The sequence below is a fragment of the Balaenoptera ricei genome, chromosome X (assembly GCF_028023285.1).
Source record: "Balaenoptera ricei isolate mBalRic1 chromosome X, mBalRic1.hap2, whole genome shotgun sequence".
In the NCBI taxonomy this organism is placed as follows: Eukaryota; Metazoa; Chordata; class Mammalia; order Artiodactyla; family Balaenopteridae; genus Balaenoptera; species Balaenoptera ricei.
In genome coordinates this window covers 119,420,493-119,447,677 of record NC_082660.1, presented here as the reverse complement: position 1 = coordinate 119,447,677, position 27,185 = coordinate 119,420,493, and the positions used below count along the sequence as shown (strand labels likewise).

At 36.6% G+C, this 27,185-nt stretch overlaps 1 protein-coding gene across 8 annotated transcripts in view; it reads right to left on the bottom strand.

Annotated features, from left to right (window-relative positions):
• Positions 1–27,185, bottom strand: part of PHF6 (PHD finger protein 6) — a 51,862-nt gene that overhangs the window by 3,256 nt on the left and 21,421 nt on the right. For 4 of the 8 annotated variants that reach the window (XM_059911364.1, XM_059911362.1, XM_059911363.1 and 1 more), the window contains 6 exons: positions 12,619–12,788; positions 12,305–12,448; positions 10,833–10,937; positions 9,963–10,070; positions 8,206–8,339; positions 111–240 (listed from right to left, as the gene is read on the bottom strand). In XM_059911364.1, coding sequence (XP_059767347.1) covers positions 111–240; positions 8,206–8,339; positions 9,963–10,070; positions 10,833–10,937; positions 12,305–12,448; positions 12,619–12,788 — 791 coding nt within the window. The remainder of the gene's footprint in view (positions 1–110; positions 241–8,205; positions 8,340–9,962; positions 10,071–10,832; positions 10,938–12,304; positions 12,449–12,618; positions 12,789–27,185) is intronic. The other 4 variants (XM_059911368.1, XM_059911369.1, XM_059911365.1 and 1 more) reach the window with 3 other exon arrangements.

Genomic DNA, 27,185 nt, shown 5'->3' with positions numbered 1-27,185 from the left:
AAACATAATAGCATTAAAAAAAATCATACTGCACATTATTACCTCAATACGTATTTATCAGTGTGTATACTGTATCCTGACAACAGAGCCAATATAATTAACTTTCATACCTAGTTTCCATTAAGTTGCTGCTGAGTTAGTTGTTGCTGATCAATTTCTACTTTTCCCCGGCTTTTACTCTCTCGTTCCTCATCTTCTTCATCTCTCTCATCATTTCCACTATGATTTTTACAATATAGTCTACAATGATGAAAGATAAAAATCTCAAAATGTTTTGTCATTGTTGATGAGAATATATTTATGTCATTAGTGGATGAGGTCCATGCCCATTTAAAATCTGGGTTTCCTCATCCACACTAAAAAAACACCCCACAATTAGCTATAGGTCCATTTCTGTCTAAAAGATAGAAAGGAAAGCACTCTATTAATGAAATAATAAAAGTTCATCTGAAATAAAACCACATATGTCCAAATATAAGGCAATTCCTCACTTTGCCCAATGAGACTAAAAAAAGTTTTTGGCTAACATGAAAATATCAACTTTTAGGTATATATATGAAATAATGAAATTCTATAATGTTTCATATACATAATTTCAAAGCACATTTTAGGAAATAATATAAATTGTATATATGCTGCTGCTTTCTGCTCACATTTCATGAAACAATTTTACTCAAACTCCTCAAGTACCTTTCCATCGTTAGTGTCCTGGCCTTTACTAGAACACCTTTATGAGTCACCTAACAGTTTTCCAGGTATTGCATTTAGCTATGTTTCTCATGATGTAGACTGGCTCCTTCAATTTCTTTTTTCTCCCATGACACTGACTTTCTGGGAAGAGTCAGACCATATGCCTCGTCAACTACACCACATTCTGGATTTATCTAACTGTGGTAATGTTTTCATTTTGTTTTTTTTTAAGAGTCTTTTTTACACTTTTTTTTTTCATTTTTTGGCCGCTCTGCACGGCTTGTGCACGGCTTGCACGGCTTGTGGGATCTTAGTTCACTGACCAGGGACTGAACCCAGGCCACGGCAGTGAAAGTGCCGAGATCTAACCACTGGACCGCCAGGGAAGTCCCTGCGGTAATGTTTTATTTGGTTTTCTCTCACCCTTTATTTCCTGTAAACTAGAAACAAGGTCTAAGGGCTTGGTTAAGTTTAGGTTCAACTTTCCTTTGTTAGTCCAGGATACTTTGTAGGTAATCCTGCATACCTCAGGATGCATGCAATTTCAGAATGTCCTGCTATGAGTGGGCTGTTTTCACTTGCTTAAGGTGGTAGAAATGGCCAGATTTCTCTATCCTAAGGGTAAGTATTCCCTCTTTGAAATTAACAAACCATCTCTGGAGGGATACTTTGACATCATGCTGTTCCGACAACCTTTTACTTGGGTATATACACTATATACTTGAAATTCATTGTTTTTAATGAAAATAGCAATGCAGGAGATTTTGAACAAAGGTTTAGGCCACTTTACTGTATACACAACAATATATTTTTTATAGTTAACCACCCCTACAATAATCAAAGAAGGGTGGGAGCTGATCTGAGCTCAGTTTTAGGTCAATTATACACAAGATGACAAGATGGAACAATGCTTAAAAAATGTTCAGTGGATGCCCTCTTGTGGTCAGCAACGGATAAAAGATGATCACATAGGAATTCATCTGCCACAAATGATGTAAGACTAGGTTTAACATGAAAAGTTTCTGACAAGTGAGTAGAATAAACGGCAGGGGTGGGGCTGGGGGGGGGCAGCAATAACAACTGACTTCTGACCTAGTTTTGCTCATCATTTTTTATTCTTAAAACATTTTCAAAGAACTATGGAGAATTTCTACTCTTCAAACACTGCATGTTAGGAATCAGTTTTTAAATCATGAGCTCAAGTATCAAATATCACTTCTATATAGTGCACCTATGAAGTATCTTCCCCCAAATATAACCTGGATCTAATTAAGCCTTTGAGCCAACTTATAAATTACAGGATATACAGAGGGGTAGAGAAATAAGGTAAATGACATCAGGAAAAAGCAAATTGGTAAATCTAGAATATGGGACTTTTACAGGACAACTTATCAGGGTTCTTTAACAGGTAGGAGGAAAAGGCAAGGGTGGAGTGGGGACTGCTCTATATTGAGAGAGACTTAAGAGACATCCATTAAATGCAATGTAAGGACCTTGCATGTATTGAGGTTTGAACAAATCAAGTCTAAAAAGACATCTTCAAGACAATTGGGGAAATGCGAAAGTGAACCGGGTATAAGATGATACTAAGAACTTACTGTTAATTTTATAAGATGTGATGATAGCATAGTGATATTAAAGTATGTAAGGATAAAATGACAGGAGATCTGGGATTCTGCTTTAACATACCTCAGAAAGAAAAAAAATGTAGATGAAACAACCGTGGCAATAAGTTGGTACCTGCTGAGACTGGGGTTGTTATACTCTTCTATTTTTGTGGACTTTTAGAAATTTTTATAACAGAGTTTTATCTAAAAGGATGAGCCCTTTCTTGTTAGAACAAATTTTAATCTTTTTATGGGATTATTTTTCACTCAAGGACTATTTCCCATAGGCCTATTATGTGTCTTTCACCTGTCTGGACACCAAAGCCGCAGGTGCTGACCAGTCAAACAAGATCTCTGCTGGCACAGAACTTACTGTTTTATGGTAAAACAGAAATACAATAAAGACAATAAAACAGGATAAACAGATCACTATATAATCTTCCCTCGCCTTTTTAATATGAATATATTCAGGATCCAGAAAGGGCTGGTAAAGAAAGAAAGCAAGTCACATGTAGGAGGGAAGGAAGCCACTTCATTCAGAAATATTCCTCCTTGCATTTCCTCCCATTTGTCCATTCTTCTCTCCCCAAACTGCCTGCTTACGGACTCATTTGAACTCCATGGTCTCTATGAAAAAATCTGGAATCCACTTCTAAGCAGATTTAAGAAACAAATTTCAATGTGAAAAAGTAAAAAGAGCATTTCAAATCATCATGGATCCCAGTCCAAATACTTTTGTTTAGAGATGATCACTGCAACATGGTTTTCTAACAGCTAAATAATAAAAGCCATCTAAATGTCTAAAAAGGGAACTGATTAAACAAACTAATACACCCATAACACTGGAATACTATGCAACCATTAAAATGGTGATGTACAACTGTTTAACATCACAGAAAAAAAATGCCTCTACTAAAGATATAGTAAGTGGAAAACAGGTTATAAAAGAGTATATATAAGAAAGTTTTGTTTTTATAAATATACACATATACACAATCACACAAATGTCTAGAAGAAAATATTCCAAAAGATGTAAAGTTATTATCTCTGGTGGTAGAATTAAAGTTGACATTTAGTTTTATTTTTCTTATCTACATTTTCCATCTTTTTCTGAAATGAAAACGGATAACTATTGTGAAAAGAATATATAAATAAAGTCAAAATTTAAACACAATAATTCTCCACATATCTGATTCTAAATATTTTAAGTGGGCCTGTTATTTTAAAATATTATTGGCTACTTTTAAAATAATGGATTGCTCATGAACCATATAAAGGAGAATATAAAATTGCCTCTTCTCCACCCCTATGCAACGAATGAGAGATGACAACTATTAAGTTTGCTGACTATGCTCCTAGAAAATTTTCTATGTATAAAAAAATACACATATCTTGTACATGTGTGTACACATGTACTTTTTATATGCTAAAATAGAATTATGCAACTTTTTCCCCTGACTCAATCATTGAAATACCTCTCCACAACTCTACACATGGGTCTACTTTATTCTTTAATTTCTGCATAGTATTCCACTAGATGCATGTATGTACTAAAATTTATTTACTAAGTCTCCTGATAGAATTCTGATTTGATTATTTTCTTTCTTTCCTTCTTTCTTTCTCTCTCCCCTTCCTTCCTTCCTTCCTCCCTTCCTTTCTTTCTCCCTCCCTCCCTCCCTGCCTTCCTTCCTTTCTTTCTCTCTTTCTCCCTCCCTCCCTCCCTCTCTCTCTCTTTCTTTCTTTGCTATTGTGGGTGAAAAGTTAAAAATCTTTTCCCATTCCACATGAGAATTTCACCTTTGGTTAACTCTTTAGCTCTCTTCCTCTAGCAACTTAACAAAAATTAGTGTGTCAACTATTTTACTAAGCTATGTTACCCCCCAGTTGGTAGACTGTATCTGGACTGGGAAAAATATGCATATTCTGATAAGAAGTCTTACCTTTGGTCCTCTTTCAGTGTGATGTAACCTGAAAATTATGTATGCCTATATGACTGTATTGTTAAGAGGTACTGACTCCAATGGGGTATGAGGCTTTTCCCCAATGTGGATCATATCTTATTGGACCTGAGCTGTACTGCTACAATGACTGCTGCAAGGACTCTCAGAGAAGACGAATATTTGATGCCACCCTGCTGGCAAGCTGTAGTTCCTGTCTATATCCTTCCTGAGTAGACTGATGCCATCTGGGGTAATCTTGTCAGTTTGAAGTATAGTTGAGTCTAAGAAGATGCCCTAGTGGGTGCTGCCACTATCACTAACGATAATGCGATGACACTTCTTGCACATATATCTCTGCACTGTTGTCTGCTCAATCCCTACAAGCAGACTAGTAGCAAAAGATATACATTATTTTAAGGTTTCCTTCTCCAATAATAAATTGCTCTCCTAAAAAGTTGTACCAATTTATTATATTCAACCTTAACATGGAATAAGAATGCCTGTGTCTCAAAAACCTAGCTAACAGTAGATAGTCTAAATCCTATTCATCTTTGCCAAAATTGGTAAGATCTTGTTTTAATTTGCATTTGCTTCATTACTAATAAGGTTGAACAGTTTTTCATGTGCTTATAACCCATGGCTATTTCTTCTATAAACTGCCTGTTCACATCCTTTACCCATTTTTTAAACTGGGTTGTGTTTTTCTTAATGATTTGGAGTTCTCTTTAGGTAGTCTAATTTTAATGTAGTCAAATAAAAGTTCTGAGTTCCCTATCATGCTTAGAAAGGCCACCTATACTCAAGATTGTTTTCTTTTCTTTTTCTTTGTTTTTAAATTTTTATTGGAGTATAGTTGACTTACAATGTTGTGTTAGTTTCAGGTGTACAGCAAAGTGAATCAGCTATACATACACACACGTATATCCAATCTTTTTTGGATTCTTTTCCCATATAGGTTATTAGAGAATACTGAGTAGAGTTCCCTGGGTCAAGACTGTTTTCTAAATGGAGAGCCAACTGTATAGATATCAGGTACTGAATTAATCCATTCTGTCTCCGCATATATAAAATGCTACCATAATTATTTATAAGATTCCAACAAAGGCACGGATCTATCGTCTGTGATCTTTAACACTGGGCCAGTATCACACTGTTTTAATTACTATATGATTGGCTTTGATATCTAACAGGGGATTTCTCCTCTCAATTGCATTAAAAATTTTCTTGGCTTCATGTGATAGACTAGTTGGCTACCCCAATATCTATCCCTCCCCACCCTCCGTAGTACTAAACCATATTTTGTTTGGGTAGCAATGTGTCCACTAAGAGTATATTTCCCAGCCTCCTTTGGACATGTGACTAAATTCTGGCAAATGAGATGCTGAGCAGAAGCATGTATGGAACTTCCAGGAAGGCTGATTAAAGCCTGACTCAGCTGGAGCAACAGCTACTTTGTCCTTCCATCTTCCTTTGCCCCTGCTTCCTCCTGCTTCCTATGGAAGGAAGCCCAAGGAGGAGACAGCAGAAAGACGCCAATGGGGGCCAATGATAACACTGAAAAGCTGCCTACCACATCTGCACTGCTTTCCTCCGGACGTCTTTTAGGGGAGAAACAAACTTCTATCTTGTTTAAGCTTCTATTTCTTTTCCTGTTATGTAAGGTAACAATCATTACTAATAGACAATAATACCACATTTACTTTTTTAGATAAAAATGTCAAAAAGTTGGATTTCATTAAAATTGTATTAAGTATATAGATTAATTTGGGGGAGAATAGGTATCTTTCAAAGTTGAGTCTATCAAGGAACATAATATATTTCATCATTCACTGGGGTCCTATGTAAAATGCTATTTTTTAAAAAAGGTTCACCATTGGTGTATGTGTATGCACGTGTGTGTGCGTGTGCGTGTGTGTGTGTGTGTGTGGTGGGATAGACATCTTTCCTTTACATTTTCTAAGTAGTTATTACTGGAATTGTTTTTAAAAATTCATCTCATATTCAGCAGCCTTACTGAGCTCTTATAAATTTTAATAAATTCAGAGTTGATTTCTTTGGATTTTCTTGGTAGACAGTAATATCAATAATATTGACAATTTTATTTTTCTCCTTCACAACATATACATTTTCCTTCCTTTTCTCGTTGCACAGGCTTAACCCTCCAGAAAAAGAGTGAAAGTAACGTTGGCAGTTGGCACCCTTGTCTTGTTCCTGATCTGAATGAAAGTGTATTGATATAGTGGTTCTCAATTAGAGATGAACCTGAGAATCACCTGCAGAGTCATCAAAATACATGGTCTGGGCCTCAACCCACTGAATTTAAATCTGAGGGTAGGGCCTAGGCATGAACATTTCTAAAGAGGGCCCTATCCACCTCCAGGCGATTCTGAGGCTCAGCTCTGGCTAAGAACCATGGTCCATTTACTTTAACACTAAATAGCTGTTTGCCATTTCTGTCTCACTTAACACTCTATTAAGACTCCTAGCTTACCACCAAGAGCACTCTTGCTACCTTACTTTAAAATTCAGAAATGGATGTTGAATGGTATCAAATGTCTTTTCACTATCCACTAGGAAAGCACTAGGATTTTTCTTTATTAATTGTAACAGGTCTCATTTATATATTTCCTAATTTTGAATAATGTTTAAATTGTTAGACTACAGCCCTGGATTTGATTTTCTAATATTTTATTTCATATTTTGGTACATATATTTATAAGAGTTAAGACTGGTCTCTAGTTTTAAAATTTTTGTTGTTAAATGCTGTCTTTGTTAGGTTTGGTGTCACAGCTATGCACGTGCTACAGAACGAACCAAGAAGTTTTCCATTTTTTGCTATGTGCTGGACATCTTTAAATAACATTGGAATTATCTGTTCCTTCAAGGCTTGATAGAACTCACTTGAAAAACATGTGCCTTTATTATTAAGCAAAGTTTGGCCAATTTTATAATACAGCATTAGCACCTCATGCAATCACCCAAATGACTTGGTGAGTGCTTACACAAACTGCTTTGTCCATGGAATAGTAGACCCTGAGTCACCACCGGTTTATTGCACGCTGGGAACGTGAGAGCAAGGAAGTGCTTTACAACTTGCAAAGGCAAACCAAATAAATATTCAGGGATCTCTACCAACTTATTCTCCATTCTATTAAACAAAGGGAACCATTGTAGATTCACATTGATAACACTAGCCCAACGCAGCACTGGTAAGTGGAGGGCCATAAAAAAGAGGGTAACGTAATCCCAAATCTCCAAACTTTACTCTTTCATCAGTCTTCCAAGTGTATCTTTCAACTTCTGCCTTCACAACTACATCCTATTCTAAGTTACCCACAATTCTCACCTGGACCCTCAGCAGTAGCCTCCTACCACCCACCCCCTCATTTGCACCCTTGTTTCTCTCCCATCTTAGGGCCTTGCACACGCTGTTCTCTCTGCCTAGAACGCCTTCCCAATGCCCACATTCATTTCGCCCTTCATTTCTCTGCTCAAGCACTATTTCCTTGAGGAAATTCCTAAACACTGCCCCACTACAGACTAGTAGGTTAGCTCCTCCTTGTTACATGCTCTCACAGCGCTTTGTAACAGATCTTTTATAGCACTTACGAAGTTTATGATTGTATATTTATGTGACCATTTAATTGATATATCTCTCTCCCACTAAACTGTAAGCTTTCATGAGGACACTGTCTCTGTCTGTTTTGATCACTATTGTATGCCCAGCTCCTAGCACAACGCCAGGCACATAGGAAGCATAAAAATACTGATTGAATGAATGCTAATCCAGGGATGTGTAGGCAGAGGAAAATGTCAATTGCAGTACTCATTTCTTATACAGAGTCCTTAGTATTCTACACTTGGCTAAACACCACCTAAGAAGAGTGAGCAAGTAAACTAATGTCATCTATTTAAGGGCAGTTACTTACTGACAAGTTTAGGAAAATGAACAATTGTTGTTCTCTTACTTGTAAATTCCTCGTGACATATTTTCAATGTATTTAGCTTTGTCTTGTACTCCACAGTGGTAATGGTAAGTCTTAACACAGGCTTTTATTTCACATCCAATAGTAGCACCGGGCTGACTGCAAAGTGTACATTTCTGTTTAAGGGAAGAGAAAGAATAATCATAAGCAGTATTTCAAAGTTTATGCAATCTTACTTCTTCTATTTTAGCTATTTCAGCCAAACAGTCCACGTTACAAAGAAAACAGCCAGTTTTTCTATTGAAAAAGAGTGCACTGAACTTATTGTATAGCATATATATTAAATAACGCTGCAATTTAAATCATACTTTGATAGACTTTGTAATATGTAGTCACCCCTGATGTTTCCATTATTTAACTCTACTAACCATCAGAGAGCTGACATCGAAACATAAAGGGAACACTCCTTAATACTGCCAAACACACACACACAAATATATTCTATATTTTAGAGGTTGGCTTCTTTTCCTCCCTGAGATCAGTTCCTTTCCTGTTATGACTGGGGGGAAGAATGAGAAGATAGGAAAGCAATGCCCCTCAGAGAGGGATTGCTACCAAGTAGGCAAAAGGGCACAAACAGACTAAAGGGGCTGACATCTTTTTAAGACTTAAGGTGATTGTTGGCAGAAGGGTTTGAGAGTCAAAGAAGTTTGAGAAATGCTAGTTTTCAACAGATTACTTGATTGCAGAACTTCTGACAGCCTTCCTCCGGGAAGGAGGGTATAGTAAACAGTTCCCAAGTTTATTGAACTCCAGATGCCCTTTTAACTTTGGAGCAGTGGGAGAGCATCCCGATGGACTGATTTCCTTTGGAGCACACTTGGGGAAATGCTAGGTTAGTGCTGACACTAAGATTCAACAGTGCAGAGGTAAATAAGTTGATCAAGAGAATGTGAATTGTTATCCTAGTCACCTATTTGACTTCAGCTGTATGACACAACATTGCGCTACATACGATGAAGTGATTTTTTCCCCTTTATTTTTTTTTAGTACTCCACATTCTGTTTTAAAGGAGTTTCATTTTTAGAAGAGTAATCAAAGTATCAAAAAACTGAACTGGATTTAAATGGAACAAATGACATCAATAATCTTTATACCTTCAAAAATGCAGTTCCACAAAAAAAAAGTCATTTCTAATGGATTCAGACAAAGATCAACAATGCCTGAAACCACTAGATGAAAGATCGAAGGGGAGCTTCACAACGGAGGGATCAACTCACCACCTGAATCCAAGGTCAGACATTATGACTCGTCTGATGTGATAAAAATATGGATGATATAGTCCCACCTGTGAAGTGTTCTTACCCCCCAAAATGTTGAAAATGAATCTAATCAAGCCTTTACATCTAACTTCCACTTTAAAAGAAAATCTGGCGGATCGGGGGACAAGTTAAATAGCATTGTGAAAAAGCAAACAGACAAATAAAACATGTGGGATATTCTACAGGACAATTAATTTGTTTTCTTCAACAAGTCAATGGCATACAACAAAACAAAAACAGAAACAACAAAGACAGGGAGGAGGGAGTGCCCTAGATTACTTAAGGGAAATATAACAACCAAATGTAATATGTGAACCTCCTCTGATTCACACAAACCAACTTAAAAAAGATAGTTTTGAGACAATTGGGGAAATACGAACTAGGTATTAAATAACACTGAAGACTCATTGTTAATTTATAAGGTGTAATGACATTGTGGTTAGGTAAGAAAATGTCCAACTTTTAAGAGATACATACTGAAATATGTAGAGGTGAAATGATATGAAGTCTCAGCTCTGCTTTAAAATACTTCAAGCAACAAGAATAAAAGGCATAGATGAAACGAGTGCCGCAAATTCTTGATAACTGATGAGTCAAGGTGATGGATAGACGTGTGTTACTAGTCTTTCTAATTTTGATGTTTGAAAATTTTCACAATAAAAAAATTTTTAAATAAAGTCATTTCTAGAGACAACTGCTGTCTTAAAGAAAAGATTCTGCATTCCAATGACATTTTATAATATTCACAAACTGTAAAGGAGTAAGTCATCAAATAAAGATGCCATTATTTCTTAAAGCTATTTATTAGTAATTCAGTATGTTTAAAAACATGAGACTTAGGCACATTTTATAAAGGAAACTTTAAAGCTATGATAAACATATTAAGAGACATAACTATGTATGTGAACTTTAACAGAAGGCTCTGAAAAAATCTCCTTTTATTTAAAAAAAAAAGAACGAAATAACAGCATGGGGAGATTCTCAATGTTCTATTGGGGTCATGGAATTTTTCTTTAAGCGAGCTTAAACAATTTAACATTTTAAACTTAATAAGGTGTGTCATGTTCACATCTTCATTTATTTTACTAAAAGACTCTCAAATACCCTGAAGTATAAATCTCAGTATAATTGTCTTAGGTAATGAAGTTACATAGAAAGAGGAATAACTTTCAGTAACATCAGCATCCTTTATTATATTACCAATAAGTCAAATATATACTTCACTTTAACATATGAACTACTTTATATTAAATTTTTTGATGACTGGATAAATTTGAGATGTGTTCTAAATTTAAAGCACAAAGTCAGAAGAGTAATGTTGCAAAGCATAAACATAAAAGCACAGACCATTCTTTTTCCTCGCTTAATCTCCTGAAGTACAGTTTTAATATCAAAATCTCCAAATTCTGCTCTTGATGTTGTTGTGAGCTGGACTGTGCCAGAAGAAAATAACTAGAAAAGAAAAATGCAGGAACATTTAATATTCAGAATCCTTGTGAGAAAAAGATTAAACAACATAAGAACAAATATGTTACATTATTTTAATATCCTGAGAAAGATGACTTTTCCTTAATAATCAAGTACTGACTCAAATATTTTTTAATCTATTCACGTCTGATTAAAATATAACCCAAAATAAGGACAATGGAATAAAACTAAGGTTGCCAGTGTGGAGCCAAGATTAAATGCTTCATTTAACAAGGAGAGTTCAGCAGTGTCACCCTGTCATCTCAACTATTTTACATTTCCACAGTTTCAAAAATAGTTTAAAATGACAAATTTCCATCATAGATGCAGATGAGAATCACCTAGAGATTTTTTTTTTCAAACTAGACATGTTTGGGATCTACTCCAAGGGTACATATTATGGAAAAAGCTCCCCAGGTAAATTTGATATGCATCTCTGGTTAAGAACCTCTGATATGAATAATATAATTTAAAAAAATTTTTTTTTTTTGGCCATGCCATGTGGCTTGTGGGATCTTAGTTCCCCGACCAGGGATTGAACCCGGGCCCTCGGCAGTGAGAGCATGGACTCCTAACCACTGGACCACCAGGGAATTCCTTAAATAATATAATCTTTTAAAACCTAATCATAAATGGGATGAGTAATTCAATACAATCTAGTTCAAAAATGTTTACATATGCTATATGTCAGACCTGGATCTAAGGATGCAAAGATAAGATATAGTTCTTACCCTCAAGGAATTTAAGAGTCTATTGGGGAAAGAGGCTCATAAATGAATAACTGCAATATAGTATATGAAGTACAATAAGAAAGACTTTTACGAGGTTATAGTGGAGGCCAAACATAGCTTCCAAGACAAGTTTATAAAGCTGAAATTTTTACAGTTATGAAATCATTAATTATGGATTATCTGGAACATAGTAACTATAATTAGGATTACTTTAAATCGCACTAAATCATAAAGGCTGTATTTTTTAAAATCTAGAGTTTATGAAGATTTGGGATTATAGAACTTCCAGTGATAAAATAAATAAGTCATGGGGATATAATGTACAGCATAGGAAATAGAGTCAATAATATTGTAATAACTTTGTATGGTGACAGATGGTAAGTAGTCTTATCGTGGTGATCATTTTGTAATGTATAAAAATATCGAATCACTATGTTGTATACCTGAAACTAGTATAATATTGTAAGTCAATTATACTTTTAAAAAAAGATTTGAGATTATAGGACACACTATTCATAATTCTAAAACACTAATGCTGGGGAGGAAAGTTCTATATTTGGTTACTAGCTAAATGCTTTCCAAAACTTGGGTTTAAAAGCACATAAAAAGAACCATACTTACCATGCACTTATAATGTGCAGCTGCCTTCTTGGCATTAAATATATGCAGTTTTCCTCTTGCTTCATTTTCTTCTTCCCCTACATGACAAAATCCACATTTAGGCCTGGTGTCACTAGGGCTGCTTCTGTGTGGAGACCTATCTCTCTGCAAATGTAAAAGAAAATGAAAAACTTGAAAAAAAAATCCATGAAAATATGCTATCAGTACCTCAAGCTTAGTTAACACTTCAAATGATTAACTTTACCTATCAACACAGTTCAGATGAAATATTCATGGTGCAACAAAAAGTAAGAATCCAACATTTTTCTACTTACATAGGAACTACTCTCCATTTCATCTGTTCCATGGGAGGATGTGGACCTGGTATCTTCTGACAGTCCTTTAAAATTAGTTTTTCGCGGCCTTCCTTTGCGACTTTTCTTTTTACTTTTAGGTGATGAGGGCTCCAGTTCGTGTTCGTTAAAACTTTCTTCTAGATCAGCTGCTTAAAAATGAACAAAAGCTTTACACGGACCAATCTTAAAATAAGCATTAGTTCATGGGTCCTTAGAACATATGTTTCTCCTTAGAATAAAATCACCTCAAGATATGGGGAGAAATGATCTGTGGTATGTTTGATACAGTGGCCTAACATTTCATATAAATGCAACAAAAATCAAGTACAAAGAGATAGTTTTACTATAATCACTGTAAAATTAATTATTTCCATCAAAGTTATAATTCTATGAAAATGAGTTTTGTGATCTTAACTATGCACATAATTCAATAAGCATTTCCAAACTCTAATAAGGGAATTTTTTAGAATTAGATCTTGTATAATTTTTTTTTTTTACCATAGGTTTCAAAGAGGTTTACCTCACACTGTTGGTGAAATCAGAACAATTACCCAGAAAATAAACTTGCTATAACTTGGAAAGCTAAATGAAAATAAAGTAGGTGTATCTGTGCTGTCCAATATAGTAGCCACTGGCAACATGTGGCTTTTTAAAATTTAAGTCATTTATAATTAAATAAAATTAAACCTTCAGTTTCTCAGTCGCACTGACCACATTTCACGTGTTTATTAGTCACATGTGGCAAGCTGAGTCTCTACTGGACATCACAGATATAGAATGTTTCTATCATTACAGACAAGTTCTATTGGATAGCACTGCTCTAGATAGCTCTTTAAACTATCATGAAAATCAAAAGATCAAATTCAACAAGGAAGATATCTACAAATGAACTAACCAACTGATCAAGTAATTAAACAAATATTAAGTATAAAAGGAATTTCTAACATAAGTGGTAGAAAAGCTATGGTGCAGGTTGTCTGTGTATACGTTAATGGATTAAACAAAATTTATGTAGAAGTTTTAGAACTGTGCTTCCCAGTAATTTGAAAAGTATTTCTACCATTAATAGAGGTGCTTCATTTGGTTATTCACTAAAAATATTTATTGAGGGCCTACTGTATATAAGACAATGTACCTAGTGTTCCAAAAGGTATAAAAACCAAATATTCACTTGTCTTAGTGTCAAACTATAGAAGGTTTTAGGCATAGCTCTAATACCTACATTGTTTTTTCTTTTACCATAAATTATCGACTATAATTCCACAGACTAATTTCTCCATGAGAAAGCATATCAACTCCTCTTCTCAGATGCTGATCTTTCCTAATAAATACTTTAAAGGGTTTTTTTAAGCAATAAAGCACATTCATTATGATAAGGAAAGGGTAATTTAATCAGTATACTTGAATATATAAACTCCAGGAACTGAGAGCATTAGACCGCTTGCAAAACAGTTAATAAAAATTTATATCAATGTAACTTCACCTAACTGTGGTAGGATTTAAGGGAAGAAGCGGGGCGGGGGGAAGGTAAAAGTGGATAGTGTTTTATAGGCAATAAGACAAATTCATGTGAATAACTCTCCCTGTGAAGACAGACAAGTCAATTAAAGATATATTCTGATCTTAACACTATAGCAAATTTCACATCAGAACATGCCACCTACTTTAAACATTCAATCTGACAATTTTTAAGACACAGAATTTCATTAAAGCTATTAGAATTACTTGCATGTGCCAAAAATTAAAATGAAAAATCATAACCAAATGTTCCAATCATCCTGATATATACTACAGCATATACGTGATATACATAATATTCTGTTATTTACAATGAAAACAATCACTAACACTATAATAACACTACATTGTTAAACACCTATAAAGAGATTACTTAACTGATTCCATTATCAGGCCAACATGGCTAGTTTTCCAGATGGCGTATTTGTCTATCCTAAATATGGAATCGTTCAGTATAAAATTTTAGGGGACTTTAACAGCAATAGTAAAAAAAAAAAATCACAAAAGATTGACAGATTTAACTATATTAGACTTTTAAACTTCTGAAAGTAAAAAAAAAGTGATAAAATTAGAAGGCAAACAAACTGGAAGAATATCTGCTGTACTTATGACAAAGGATTAGTATCTTTATGATCTGATAAGCTCATAAAAGACTAAGACCCCAACAGAAAAATGGGTGAAGCATATGATCAAATAATTCGTAGAACATAAGTAGTTAAATATACTTTTACGGACTTCCCTGGTGGCGCAGTGGTTAAGAATCCCCCTGCCAATGCAGGGGACACGGGTTCAATCCCTGGTCCAGGAAGATCCCACATGCCGTGGAGCAACTAAGCCCGTGCGCCATAACTACTGAGCCTGCGCCCTAGAGCCTGTGAGCCACAACTATGGAGCCCACGCGCTGCAACTACTAAAGCCCACGCGTCCAGAGCCCATGCTCCGCAACAAGAGAAGCCACCGCAATGAGAAGCCTGCGCACCGCAATGAAGAGTAGCCCCCGCTCGCCGCGACTAGAGAAAGCCCGTGCACAGCAACAAAGACCCAACAGAGCCAAAGTAAATAAACTTTAAAATAAATATATAAATACACTTTTAGAAAATTTGACGTCTCTAAGTCAAAGAAGTGTAAATTAAGTGATACATCATTTTCACCTATCAAAATAGCAGTCTTTAAATAGTTGTAAAAAACTACAATAAACCCAACAAAAAATGTGTTAGAAATACAAATATAAAAGAAGCCCCACAAAAATGTTGAGATAAGCCATGCTTCTGGATGAATAGGATCAACATTAGAATGGTATCAGTTCTTGCTAACCTAATTTAATGAAATGCTGATAAAACAGAATTGAAAGTTGATTCCACAGTTTTCTGGAAGAGTAAATGTATAATACACAAGACTATCTTTTTAAAAAAAGATATCAAACTATACCATAAAGCAACAGTAGTTAAAACACTGGCATAGGAATAGACACATGTCAGCAGAAGAGAAAGCCAGGTTGAAAAGAGACCCACATGCATATGGGAAATCAGAGTATGATAATGGTAGCATTTCAAATGAGTGGCGGAGAGACATAATGGCACAACTGCGTACCCATTTTCTAAAAATTCAGATTCCTTTTCTCATACCATATGAAAAAATTAGAGACGGATCCAAAAAATCTAATAAAATAACAAACCAGAAATGTAACAGAAGAAAATGGAAGAGAATTTTTCTTATAATCTTGGTGTTAGGACACCTAAGAAGCCATTTAGTGGCAGGGAATTAATATCTATATTTTACAGACAGCACTTCACATCAATTTTAAAAAGACGAACCTTGAAAGAAAAACGTTCAAAGGATAGGACTGACAATTCACAGAAGAAATATAAATGACTGAAAAAACATGGGCAGAAGCACAACCTTACTAATGATAAGAGAAATGGAAATTAAGTGAGATAATCAGATTCGTAAAAATTATAAGACTGATAATATCCAGCACAGTTGTAGGGAACTGGACACTCTCATACACTGTTGGTACATGTGACAGTACTTATTCCCAATGTTTAATGCACAGAGTCTCTCCTGGCATCCCCATTTCTAGGACTTAATCCTATAGAATCACTTGCATAAGTACATAAGCACATACGTATAAGGAAGATCAATGCAGTTTTATTTGTATGTGAAAAAAATAGATATAACTGATTTTTATTAAGATAAATCCTTAAATAAACTATGGTTCTATTTACTCTATGGGATGTAACACAACTGTTAAAAAGAATGAGGTTGATCTGTATGCACAGACAGAGGAGGGTGTCTGATACATCACGGAATGAAAAAAACAAGTTGCGGGCTTCCCTGGTGGCGCAGTGGTTGGGAGTCCGCCTGCCAATGCAGGGGACGCGGGTTCGAGCCCTGGTCTGGGAGGATCCCACATGCCGCGGAGCAACTAGGCCCGTGAGCCACAACTACTGAGCCTGCGCGTCTGGAGCCTGTGCTCCGCAGCGGGAGGGGCCGCGGCGGTGAGAGGCCAGCGCACCGCGGTGGGGAGTGGCCCCCACTTGCTGCAATTGGAAAGGGCCCTCGCACAGAAACAAGGACCCAACGCAGCCAAAAATAAATAAATAAATTTATTTTTTAAAAAAAGTTGCATAACATTATCTCTGTATACTATAACGCCATTGTATTACAAATAGTGCGCATATGCATACATATGTAAGATTGTACGTATGTAAGAAAGGTTCTAGGAAGATATACGAACTGTTAGTAGTAGGAACTCTACTACTACTGAGAGTGGGATTTTGGGGTGAATAGAGGGCTTTCTGAATTACTTTAATTTTAATAGTACTTTTGTACTATTTTAATTTTTTTAACAATGGGCTATGTACTACGTTTGTATTTAAAAGAATTTATAACATCCAATGTGGTGAAAGGAGGGGGTAAAGTCAGCCACTGCTGACAGGAACATTATCTAGTACAATCTTTCTAGAAAGTAATATGGCAATGCGTATTGAGAACCTTAAAAAGATTAAACCCTTTGACCCACTGATTTTATCTTTGGGAATTCATCCTAGAAAATATTTGAAAATTATTTGCACATGAAAATGTGAGTATGAAGCTAGTCACAGCACCTTTGTTTAAATTTTTCATGGTTACTTATTGTTTATTTTTCCAATTCAAAACTGTGAAAATGTTTTAACATTCTCAAAAGTTATTTTTAGTAATAATTATAAAAGAACTATCTGCATAAAAGTAGGGAAAACCTTCCTTTCCACCTTCCAATTCCATCAGCTCTGCACTCCCAGCTGGTGCCCTAGCTTCCTTGCTTCCCTTTCTGCATACTCACTCCCTCCCTCTCAAGGTATCGTTAACGCTTCTTTTCTCAATCTCAAGGGTAGAGAGCCTGGTTTTGAATCCTGGATCTGTCACAGACTGTGTCCTTGGACCTGAGACTTACCTCAGAGGGTTCTTGAATTAAATGAGTTAGTTCCTGTAAAGTACTTAATCTAGAACAGGGCCTGGCACATAAGACACTCTCAATAAATGTCAGCTATTATTTTCTATGCATATGCAAATCTGTTTTAAAAGAATATACAAACAAATGGCATTCTAAGCATACTATTCTGCATCTTGCCCTTTTCCATTTAATATGCAAATGCAAATACCCAAAATATAAGAGCTAACATTTGAGCTTTTTGAGTTTTGACTATACCAGATGTGCTATGCAGTTTACATGCATTATCTCATTCGACCTCAAAACAGCCCCATGAGGATGTATCAGTCACCATCCCCATCCCCCATTTTATAGATAAGTAAATTCATAAAAGTTAAATAATTTTGCCTAAGATCACAAAGCTAGGGAGTAGCAGAGCTGGGACAAACACATGTCAGTGAGTCACTATATGCTTTGGAAGTAGTAATACCCACTATCATGGAAATAAACATCTTCATATGCTCCTGCAAGTTAGAAAAAGGGTAGCTATACATATGCTTATGTATGCATTGCTCTGGAAGGACACAAAAGAAACTGACAGTAGATGTTGCTTTTAGCAAAAAACTCTGGAAACTGAGATACAAGGACAAGGATGAGGGGAAAGCTTGCTTACAGTCTACACTCTTTTGTACTGCTGATTTTTGTACAATGTTCATATACCTATTCAAACAAAAGAATATGGGAGAAAATAAAACCTTACCCTTGTATTCACAACTACAATTTCTAAAAATCCAGACTTCATAAGGTAGGTAGCAAAATAAGGTTGTCATCCTTTCCTGTGCCACCAAGTGTTCCCCACCTTTATGAGTACAGATGTCCATGTCACCTTAGAATGGCCAGGCCCTTCTCTGTTACCCTTCTGATCGCCCCTATGCGACAGGGGGGTGACCAACTTACCAGGAGACCAACTCTCCCCTCCTCCTAGTATTGTATAAGCCCTATCTGTCCCTTTACCAATTCTCTTCTCCCTCCTAATCAATGTTTTCCTCATCTTATATCTTCCTGGTTTAAGCCCCATTTCCTTCCTTCTCCTAAATTCTCACATCACTTAACAGTATGAAGTAGAAAGGACCCCTGGACAGAAAGTCTGAAGTCTGCCACTTTCTAGGCCTTAACTTAGTGAAGTTACTTAACACTCACAAGTCTCCTGGTATATCAAATGGGACTAATAAGAACACCTTCCTGAAAAGGCTGCTGTAAGAAAATGTTTGAGAAAAGCGCTTTGTAGACTATGAAATTCTATTCAATTGTTATTACTCTTGTCATACCTTGTGTAGACTGTAAGCTCTTTGTCCACAAGGGGCTTCTTTTCTAAACTCCCCAATGTGCCCACACCCAGCAGGCACTCAATAAACATTTGTCGGAATTTTTTTTTTAAGAAAAAGGCCAAGCATTAAAGTTGGGGTAAGCATTACCACATCTGTTTTGAATCTTTAGGGCAGCTACAAAAGCAAGACTGGAAGTCATCTGCCCTGCCGTCTCCAATGGGAACGTGGTGAGCATTTGCTCTGCATGCCCCTGGTCACAAGCAAACTCTGCTTTTCCAGTAAAGTTATCAGATAAATGATTTCTTTTAGGCATATGCATATACATATGCCTATATAAACATGTAACATACGTAAAATATATTATTCTTAATTAAGTGTGCTAAAATGAAATATGATAGCTGGGATTTAGTTTAAAATAATCCAGGTGGAGGAAGTGGGTAAGGGTATAGATGAAACAAGACTGGCCAGGAGCTGATGGTTGCTAAAGCTGGGTGATGGGGCTTTTTTTTTTTTTTTTAATGCTCTCCTCATGTCCCTACATTTTTAAAAAATTTTTTAACTTAATTTTATTTTTTATACAGCAGGTCCTTATTAGTCAACAATTTTATACACATCAGTGTATATATGTCAATCCCAATCGCCCAGTTCATCACAGCACCACCCCCACACCCCCTGCCGCTTTCCCACCTTGGTGTCCATACGTTTCTTCTCTACATCTGTGTCTCAATTTCTGCCCTGCAAACCGGTTCATCTGTACCATTTTTCTAGGTTCCACATATATGCGTTAATATACGATATTTGTTTTTCTCTTTCTAACTTACTTCACTCTGTATGACTGTCTCTAGATCCATCCACGTCTCAACAAATGACCCAATTTCGTTCCTTTTTATGGCTGAGTAATATTCCATTGTATATATGTACCACATCTTCTTTATCCATTCGTCTGTTGATGGGCATTTAGGTTGCTTCCATGACCTGGCTATTTTAAATACTGCTGCAATGAACATTCGGGTGCATGTGTCTTTTTGAATTATGGTTTTCTCTGGGTATATGCCCAGTAGTGGGATTGCTGGATCATATGGTAATTCTATTTTTAGTTTTTTAAGGAACCTCCATACTGTTCTCCATAGTGGGGAACACTATGTATCAATTCACATTCAATTTACATCAATTTACATTCCCACCAACAGTGCAAGAGGGTTCCCTTTTCTCCACACCCTCTCCAGCATTTGTTGTTTGTAGATTTTCTAATGATGCCCATTCTAACTGGTGTGAGGTGATACCTCATTGTACTTTTGATTTGCATTTCTCTAATAATTAGTGATGTTGAACAGCTTTTCATGTGCTTCTTGGCCATCTGTGTGTCCTCTTTGGAGAAATGTCTATTTAGGTCTTCTGCCCATTTTTGGATTGGGTTGTTTGTTTTTTTAACATTGAGCTGCATGAGCTGTTTATATATTTTGGAGATTAATCCTTTGTCCGTTGATTGATTTGCAAATATTTTTTCCCATTCTGAGGGTTGTCTTTTCGTCTTGGTTATGGTTTCCTTTGCTGTGCAAAAGCTTTGCAGTTTCATTAGGTCCCTTTTGTTTTTATTTCCATTACTCTAGGAGGTGGGTCAAAAAAGATCTTGCTGTGATTTATGTCAAAGAGTGTTCTTCCTATGTTTTCCTCTAAGAGTTTTATAGTGTCTGGTCTTACATTTAGGTCTCTAATCCATTTTGAGGTTAATTTTGTGTATGGTGTTAAGGAGTGTTCTAATTTCATTCTTTTACATGTAGCTGTCCAGTTTTCCCAGCACCACTTATTGAAGAGACTGTCTTTTCTCCATTGTATATCCTTGCCTCCTTTGTCATAGATTAGTTGACCATAGGTGCGTGGGTTTATCTCTGGGCTTTCTATCTTGTTCCATTGATCTGTGTTTCTGTTTTTGTGCCAGTACCATATTGTCTTGATTACTGTAGCTTTGTAGTATAGTCTGAAGTCAGGGAGTCTGATTCCTCCAGCTCCGTTTTTTTCCCTCAAGACTGCTTTGGTTATTCAGGGTCTTTTGTGTCTCCATACAAATTTTAAGACTTTTTGTTCTAGTTCCGTAAAAAATGCCATTGGTAATTTGATAGGGATTGCACTGAATCTGTAGATTGCTTTGGGTAGTATAGTCATTTTCACAATGTTGATTCTTCCAATCCAAGAACATGGTATATCTCTCCATCTGTTGGTATCATCTTTAATTTCTTTCATCAGTGTCTTATAGTTTTCTGCATACAGGTCTTTTGTCTCCCTAGGTAGGTTTATTCCAAGGTATTTTATTCCTTTTGTTGCAGTGGTAAATGGGAGTGTTTCCTTAATTTCTCTTTCAGATTTTTCATCCTTAGTGTATAGGAATGCAAGAGATTTCTGTGCATTAATCCTATGCCCTGCAACTTTACCAAATTCACTAATTAGCTCTAGTAGTTTTCTAGTGGCACCTTTAGGATTCTCTATGTATAGTATCATGTCATCTGCAAACAGTGACAGTTTTACTTCTTCTTTTCCAATCTGGATTCCTTTTATTTCTTTTTCTTCTCTGATTGCCGTGGCTAGGACTTCCAAAACCATGTTGAATAACAGTGGTGAGAGTGGACATCCCTGTCTTGTTCCTCATCTTAGAGGAAATGGTTTCAGTTTTTCACCATTGAGAATGATGTTTGCTGTGGGTTTGTCGTATATGGCCTTTATTATGTTGAGGTAGGTTCCCTCTATGCCCACTTTCTGGAGAGTTTTTATCATAAATGGGTGTTGAATTTTGTCAAAAGCTTTTTCTGCATCTATTGAGATGATCATATGGTTTTTCTGCTTCAATTTGTTAATATGGTGTATCACGTTGATTGATCTGCGTATACTGAAGAATCCTTGCGTCCCTGGGATAAATCCCACTTGATCATGGTGTATGATCCTTTTAATGTGTTGTTGGATTCTGTTTGCTAGTATTTTGTTGAGGATTTTTGCATCTATATTCATCAGTGATATTGGTCTGTAATTTTCTTTTTTTGTAGTATCTTTGTCTGGTTTTGGTATCAGGGTGATGGTGGCCTCATAGAATGAGTTTGGGAGTGCTCCTTCCTCTGCAACTTTTTGGAAGAGTTTGAGAAGGATGGGGGTTAGCTCTTCTCTAAATGTTTGATAGAATTCACCTGTGAAGCCATCTGGTCCTGGACTTTTGTTTGTTGGAAGATTTTTAATCACAGTTTCAATTTCATTACTTGCGACTGGTCTGTTCATATTTTCTATTTCTTCCTGGTTCAGTCTTGGCAGGTTATACCTTTCTAAGAATTTGTCCATTTCTTCCAAGTTGTCCATTTTATTGGCATAGAGTTGCCTGTAGTAGTCTCTTAGGATGCTTTATATTTCTGCGGTGTCTGTTGTAACTTCTCCATTTTCATTTTTAATTCTACTGATTTGAGTCCTCTCCCTCTTTTCCTTGATGAGTCTGGCTAATGGTTTATCAATTTTGTTTATCTTCTCAAAGAACCAGCTTTTAGTTTTACTGATCTTTTTTGTTTGTTTTGTTTTTTGTTGTTTTTTTAAATTTTTATTTATTTATTTTTGGCTGTGTTGTGTCTTCATTTCTGTGCGAGGGCTTTCTCTAGTTGCGGCAAGTGGGGGCCACTCTTCATTGCGGTGCGCGGGCCTCTCAATATCGCGGCCTCTCTTGTTGCGGAGCACAGGCTCCAGACGCGCAGGCTCAGTAATTGTGGCTCATGGGCCTAGATGCTCCGTGGCACATGGGATCTTCCCAAACCAGGGCTTGAACCCGTGTCCCCTGCATTGGCAGGCAGATTCTCAACCACTGCGCCACCAGGGAAGCCCAGTTTTATTGATCTTTGCTATTGTTTTGTTTCTATTTCATTTATTTCTGCTCTGATCTTTATGGTTTCTTTCCTTCTACTAACTTTGGGTTTTGTTTGTTCTTCTTTCTCTAGTTCCTTTAGGTGTAAGGTTAGATTGTTTATTTGAGATTTTTCTTGTTTCTTGAGGTAGGTTTGTATAGCTATAAACTTCCCTCTTAGAACTGCTTTTGCTGCATCCCATAGGTTTTGGATCATCGTGTTTTCATTGTCATTTGTCTCCAGGTATTTTCTGATTTCCTCTTTGATTTATTCAGTGACCTCTTGGTTATTTAGTAACGTATTGTTTAGCCTCCATGTGTTTGTGTTTTTTACGTTTTTTCCCCTGTAATTCATTTCTAATCTCATAGCGTTGTGGTCAGAAAAGATGCTTGATATGATTTCAATTTTCTTAAATTTACTGAGGCTTGATTTGTGACCCAAGATGTGATCTACCCTGGAGAATGTTCTGTGCGCACTTGAGAAGAAAGTGTAATCTGTTTTTGGATGGAATGTCCTATAAATATCAATTAAATCTATCTGGTCTATTGTGTCATTTAAAGCTTGTGTTTCCTTATTAATTTTCTGTTTGGATGATCTGTCCATTGGTGTAAGTGAGGTGTTGAAGTCCCCCACTATTATTGTGTTACTGTCGATTTCCTCTTTTATAGCTGTTAGCAGTTGCCTTATGTATTGAGGTGCTCCTATGTTGGGTGCATATATGTTTATAATTGTTATATCTTCTTCTTGGATTGATCCCTTGATCATTATGTAGTGTCCTTCCTTGTCTCTTGTAACGTTCTTTATTTTATTTTTTTTTTTCTTTTTTAAAATTAATTAATTAATTAATTAATGGCTGTGTTGGGTCTTCGTTTCTGTGCGAGGGCTTTCTCTAGCTGTGGCAAGCGGGGGCCACTCTTCATCGCGGTGCGCAGGCCTCTCACCATCGTGGCCTCTCTTGTTGCGGAGCACAGGCTCCAGACGCGCAGGCTCAGTAATTGTGGCTCACGGGCCCAGTTGCTCCGCGGCATGTGGGATCTTCCCAGACCAGGGCTCGAACCCATGTCCCCTGCATCGGCAGGCAGATTCTCAACCACTGCGCCACCAGGGAAGCCCCGTTCTTTATTTTAAAGTCTATTTTATCTGATGTGAGTATTGCTACTCTAGCTTTCTTTTGATTTCCATTTGCATGGAATATCTTTTTCCATCCCCTCACTTTCAGTCTGTATGTGTCCCTAGATCTGAACTGGGTCTCTTGTAGACAGCGTATAGATGGGTCTTGTTTTTGTATCCATTCAGCGAGCCTGTGTCTTTTGGTTGGAGCATTTAATCCATTCACGTTTAAGGTAATTATCGATATGTATGTTCCTATGACCATTTTCTTAATTGTTTTGGGTCTGTTTTTGTAGGTCCTTTTCTTCTCTTGTGTTTCTCACTTAGAGAAGTTCCTTTAGCATTCGTTGTAGAGCTGGTTTGGTGGTGGTGAATTCTCTTAGCTTTTGCTTGTCTGTAAAGCTTTTGATTTCTCCATCAAATCTGAATGAGGTCCTTGCCGGGTAGCGTAATCTTGGCTGTAGGTTCTTCCCTTTCATCACTTTAAGTATATCATGCCACTCCCTTCTAGCTTGTAGAGTTTCTGCTGAAAGATCAGCTGTTAACCTTATGGGAGTTCCCTTGTATGTTATTTGTCGTTTTCCCCTTGCTGCTTTCAATAATTTTTCTTTGTCTTTAATTTTTGTCAATTTGATTACTATGTGTCTCGGTGTGTTTCTCCTTGGGTTTATCCTGTATGGGACTCTCTCCACTTCCTGGACTTGGGTGGCTATTTCCTTTCCCATGTTAGGGAAGTTTTCGACTATAATCTCTTCAAATATTTTCTCAGGTCCTTTCTCTCTCTCTTCTCCTTCTGGGACCCCTATAATGTGAATGTTGTTGTGTTTAATGTTGTCCCAGAGGTCTCTTAGGCTGTTTTCATTTCTTTTCATTCTTTATTCTGTTCCACAGCAGTGAATTCCACCATTCTGTCTTCCAGGTCACTTATTCGTTCTTCTGCCTCAGTTATTCTGCTACTGACTCCTTCTAGTGTAGTTTTCATTTCAGTTATTGTATTGTTCATCTCTGTTTGTTTGTTCTTTAATTCTTCTGGGTCTTTGTTAAACATTTCTTGCACCTTCTCGATCTTTGCCTCCATTCTTTTTCTGAGGTCCTGGATCATCTTCACTATCATTATTCTGAATTCTTTTTCTGGAAGGTTGCCTATCTCCACTTCATTTAGTTGTTTTTCTGGGGTCTTATCTTGTTCCTTCATCTGGTACATAGCCCTCTGCGTTTTCATCTTGTCTATCTTTCTGTGAATTGGGGCTTTTTTTCAAACATACTTTTGCGTATGTTTCAAACTTCCTATAATGAAAGGTTGTAAAGTGCGCTAAAACAATGATGAGTGTAAATAGTGCCTAGCACAGCACTTTGCACATGGGTAGTCAACAAATCTGGTGAATCAAAGAGAGAATATGGAGTCAATTGTAGCAAAGAGCACAGTATGAATACATTACTAAAATTTTCCAAGTTAAATCACACAGTTTAAATTCTATTATCTTCCAAGGAAGAGCACATGAAAAGATGAGTGGTAAGAGAGGTAGGTAGAGTTTTCAAGGAATAATGGTTACAACCATAATGATACAGAATGTAGTATTTACTGAGCAACTTACTATGTGCCAGGCACATTTCTAAGAGCTTCACATGCATCATTTCATTTAATTCTTACAATAATCCTACAAGGTGGGGTTTTTTTAATCCCCATTTTACAGATGCAGTATTAAGGTTCTAAGAGATACTAAATAACTTGCCCAAGATCACGTGACTAGTAAGTGGCAGAGCTAAGATTCAAATATACATCTGAATTCAAAGCCCATATTCAACCAGTGTACAAAACTGCCTGTCCAGTACCTAATAAATGTATTCAATGCACCTAAACTTAAAACGTTTTTTAACACTTTGATCCCACATTAAAATCTCCCTAAACTTCCATTTAATAAAAGTAATGAAGATTGGAAACTGCAACATAATCTAGAGAAAAAGAACAATGGAAAGAAAAAATTAAGGGACTATTAAACCAGGCAAAGGCTTGAATCTACATAAATGACAACACACTTTCAACACACTTCCAATATAATTATTTCCTGAAACATAAACTGAGTTATATGATTTGAGAAGCACCTCTAATAAAGCTCCCAAACTGTCCATTAGGGGCTCCACCAAGTCCCTGATTTGTTTACACTGTCTCAGAACACCTGGGATTTTATGGTCACTGTAATTGTGGCACTTATCACTAATTTCAGACTTATAAAAATGTGTAAAAAAAATTCCTATATACCCTTCACCCAAATGTTAATATCTTACCACATATGCTTTATCATTCATTCTCTCTATCCATACACCTTTTTCTGAAAGGTTAAAGAGTAGATGCAAACATGATGCCCCTTTATCTCTAAGTACTTCCATGTATCACCACTGTATTTTAATCAGTTAGTCACATATCTGCCGCTAAATTGTGTAACTCACCCCAGAGTGAAACCCTGTTTTATTAATTCATCTTTCTCTACTGACACCCGGCACAAGAGAAGCTACAGGACAAGAAGTGTCACCCAAAAACAAGTGACACGCTAAATACGGTTCTTAGTTTCAAGCCAAAGAAAATGAAGAAGTTACAAACATTTCTTGAATACCCATCCCATGCAAAACATTCTATATTGGGTAATTTAAGAAATATAATAAACCACAAGTTTGGCTCCTTACAATTAAGAATTTAAACTGAGCTGAGGTTATGTTTGTGATGATGACTTACATTCTACACATTCTTACTGTGAATATCTAGCACCCAGCATCTACTCTAGATACTGTTTTCTATCTCTTCACAGATTACTTTGCTCCATATAAATTATTAAATGCAAAGACCTTAATACCTTGGGCTTCCCTGGTGGCACAGTGGTTAAGAACCCGCCTGCCAATGCAGGGGACACGGGTTCGAGCCCTGGTCCGGGAAGATCCCACATGCTGCAGAGCAACTAAGCCCGTGTGCCACAACTGCTGAGCCTGTGCTCTGGAGCCCGCGAGCCACAACTACTGAGCCCGCATGCCACAATTACTGAAGCCCGCATACCTAGAGCCTGTGCTTCGCAACAAGAGAAGCCACCGCAATGAGAAGCCAGCGCACTGCAATGAAGAGTAGCCCCCGCTCGCCACAACTGGAGAAAGCCCGCGTGCAGCACCGAAGACCCAACGCAGCCAAAAATGAAATAAATAAAAATTAAAAAAAAAAAGACCTTAATACCCTTAATAAAAATGATTTTAAAAGAACCACCATTCATTTGTAATCACAGTTCCTTATAAGTAGTCATATGTTTAGTGATGACAAATTATCATATT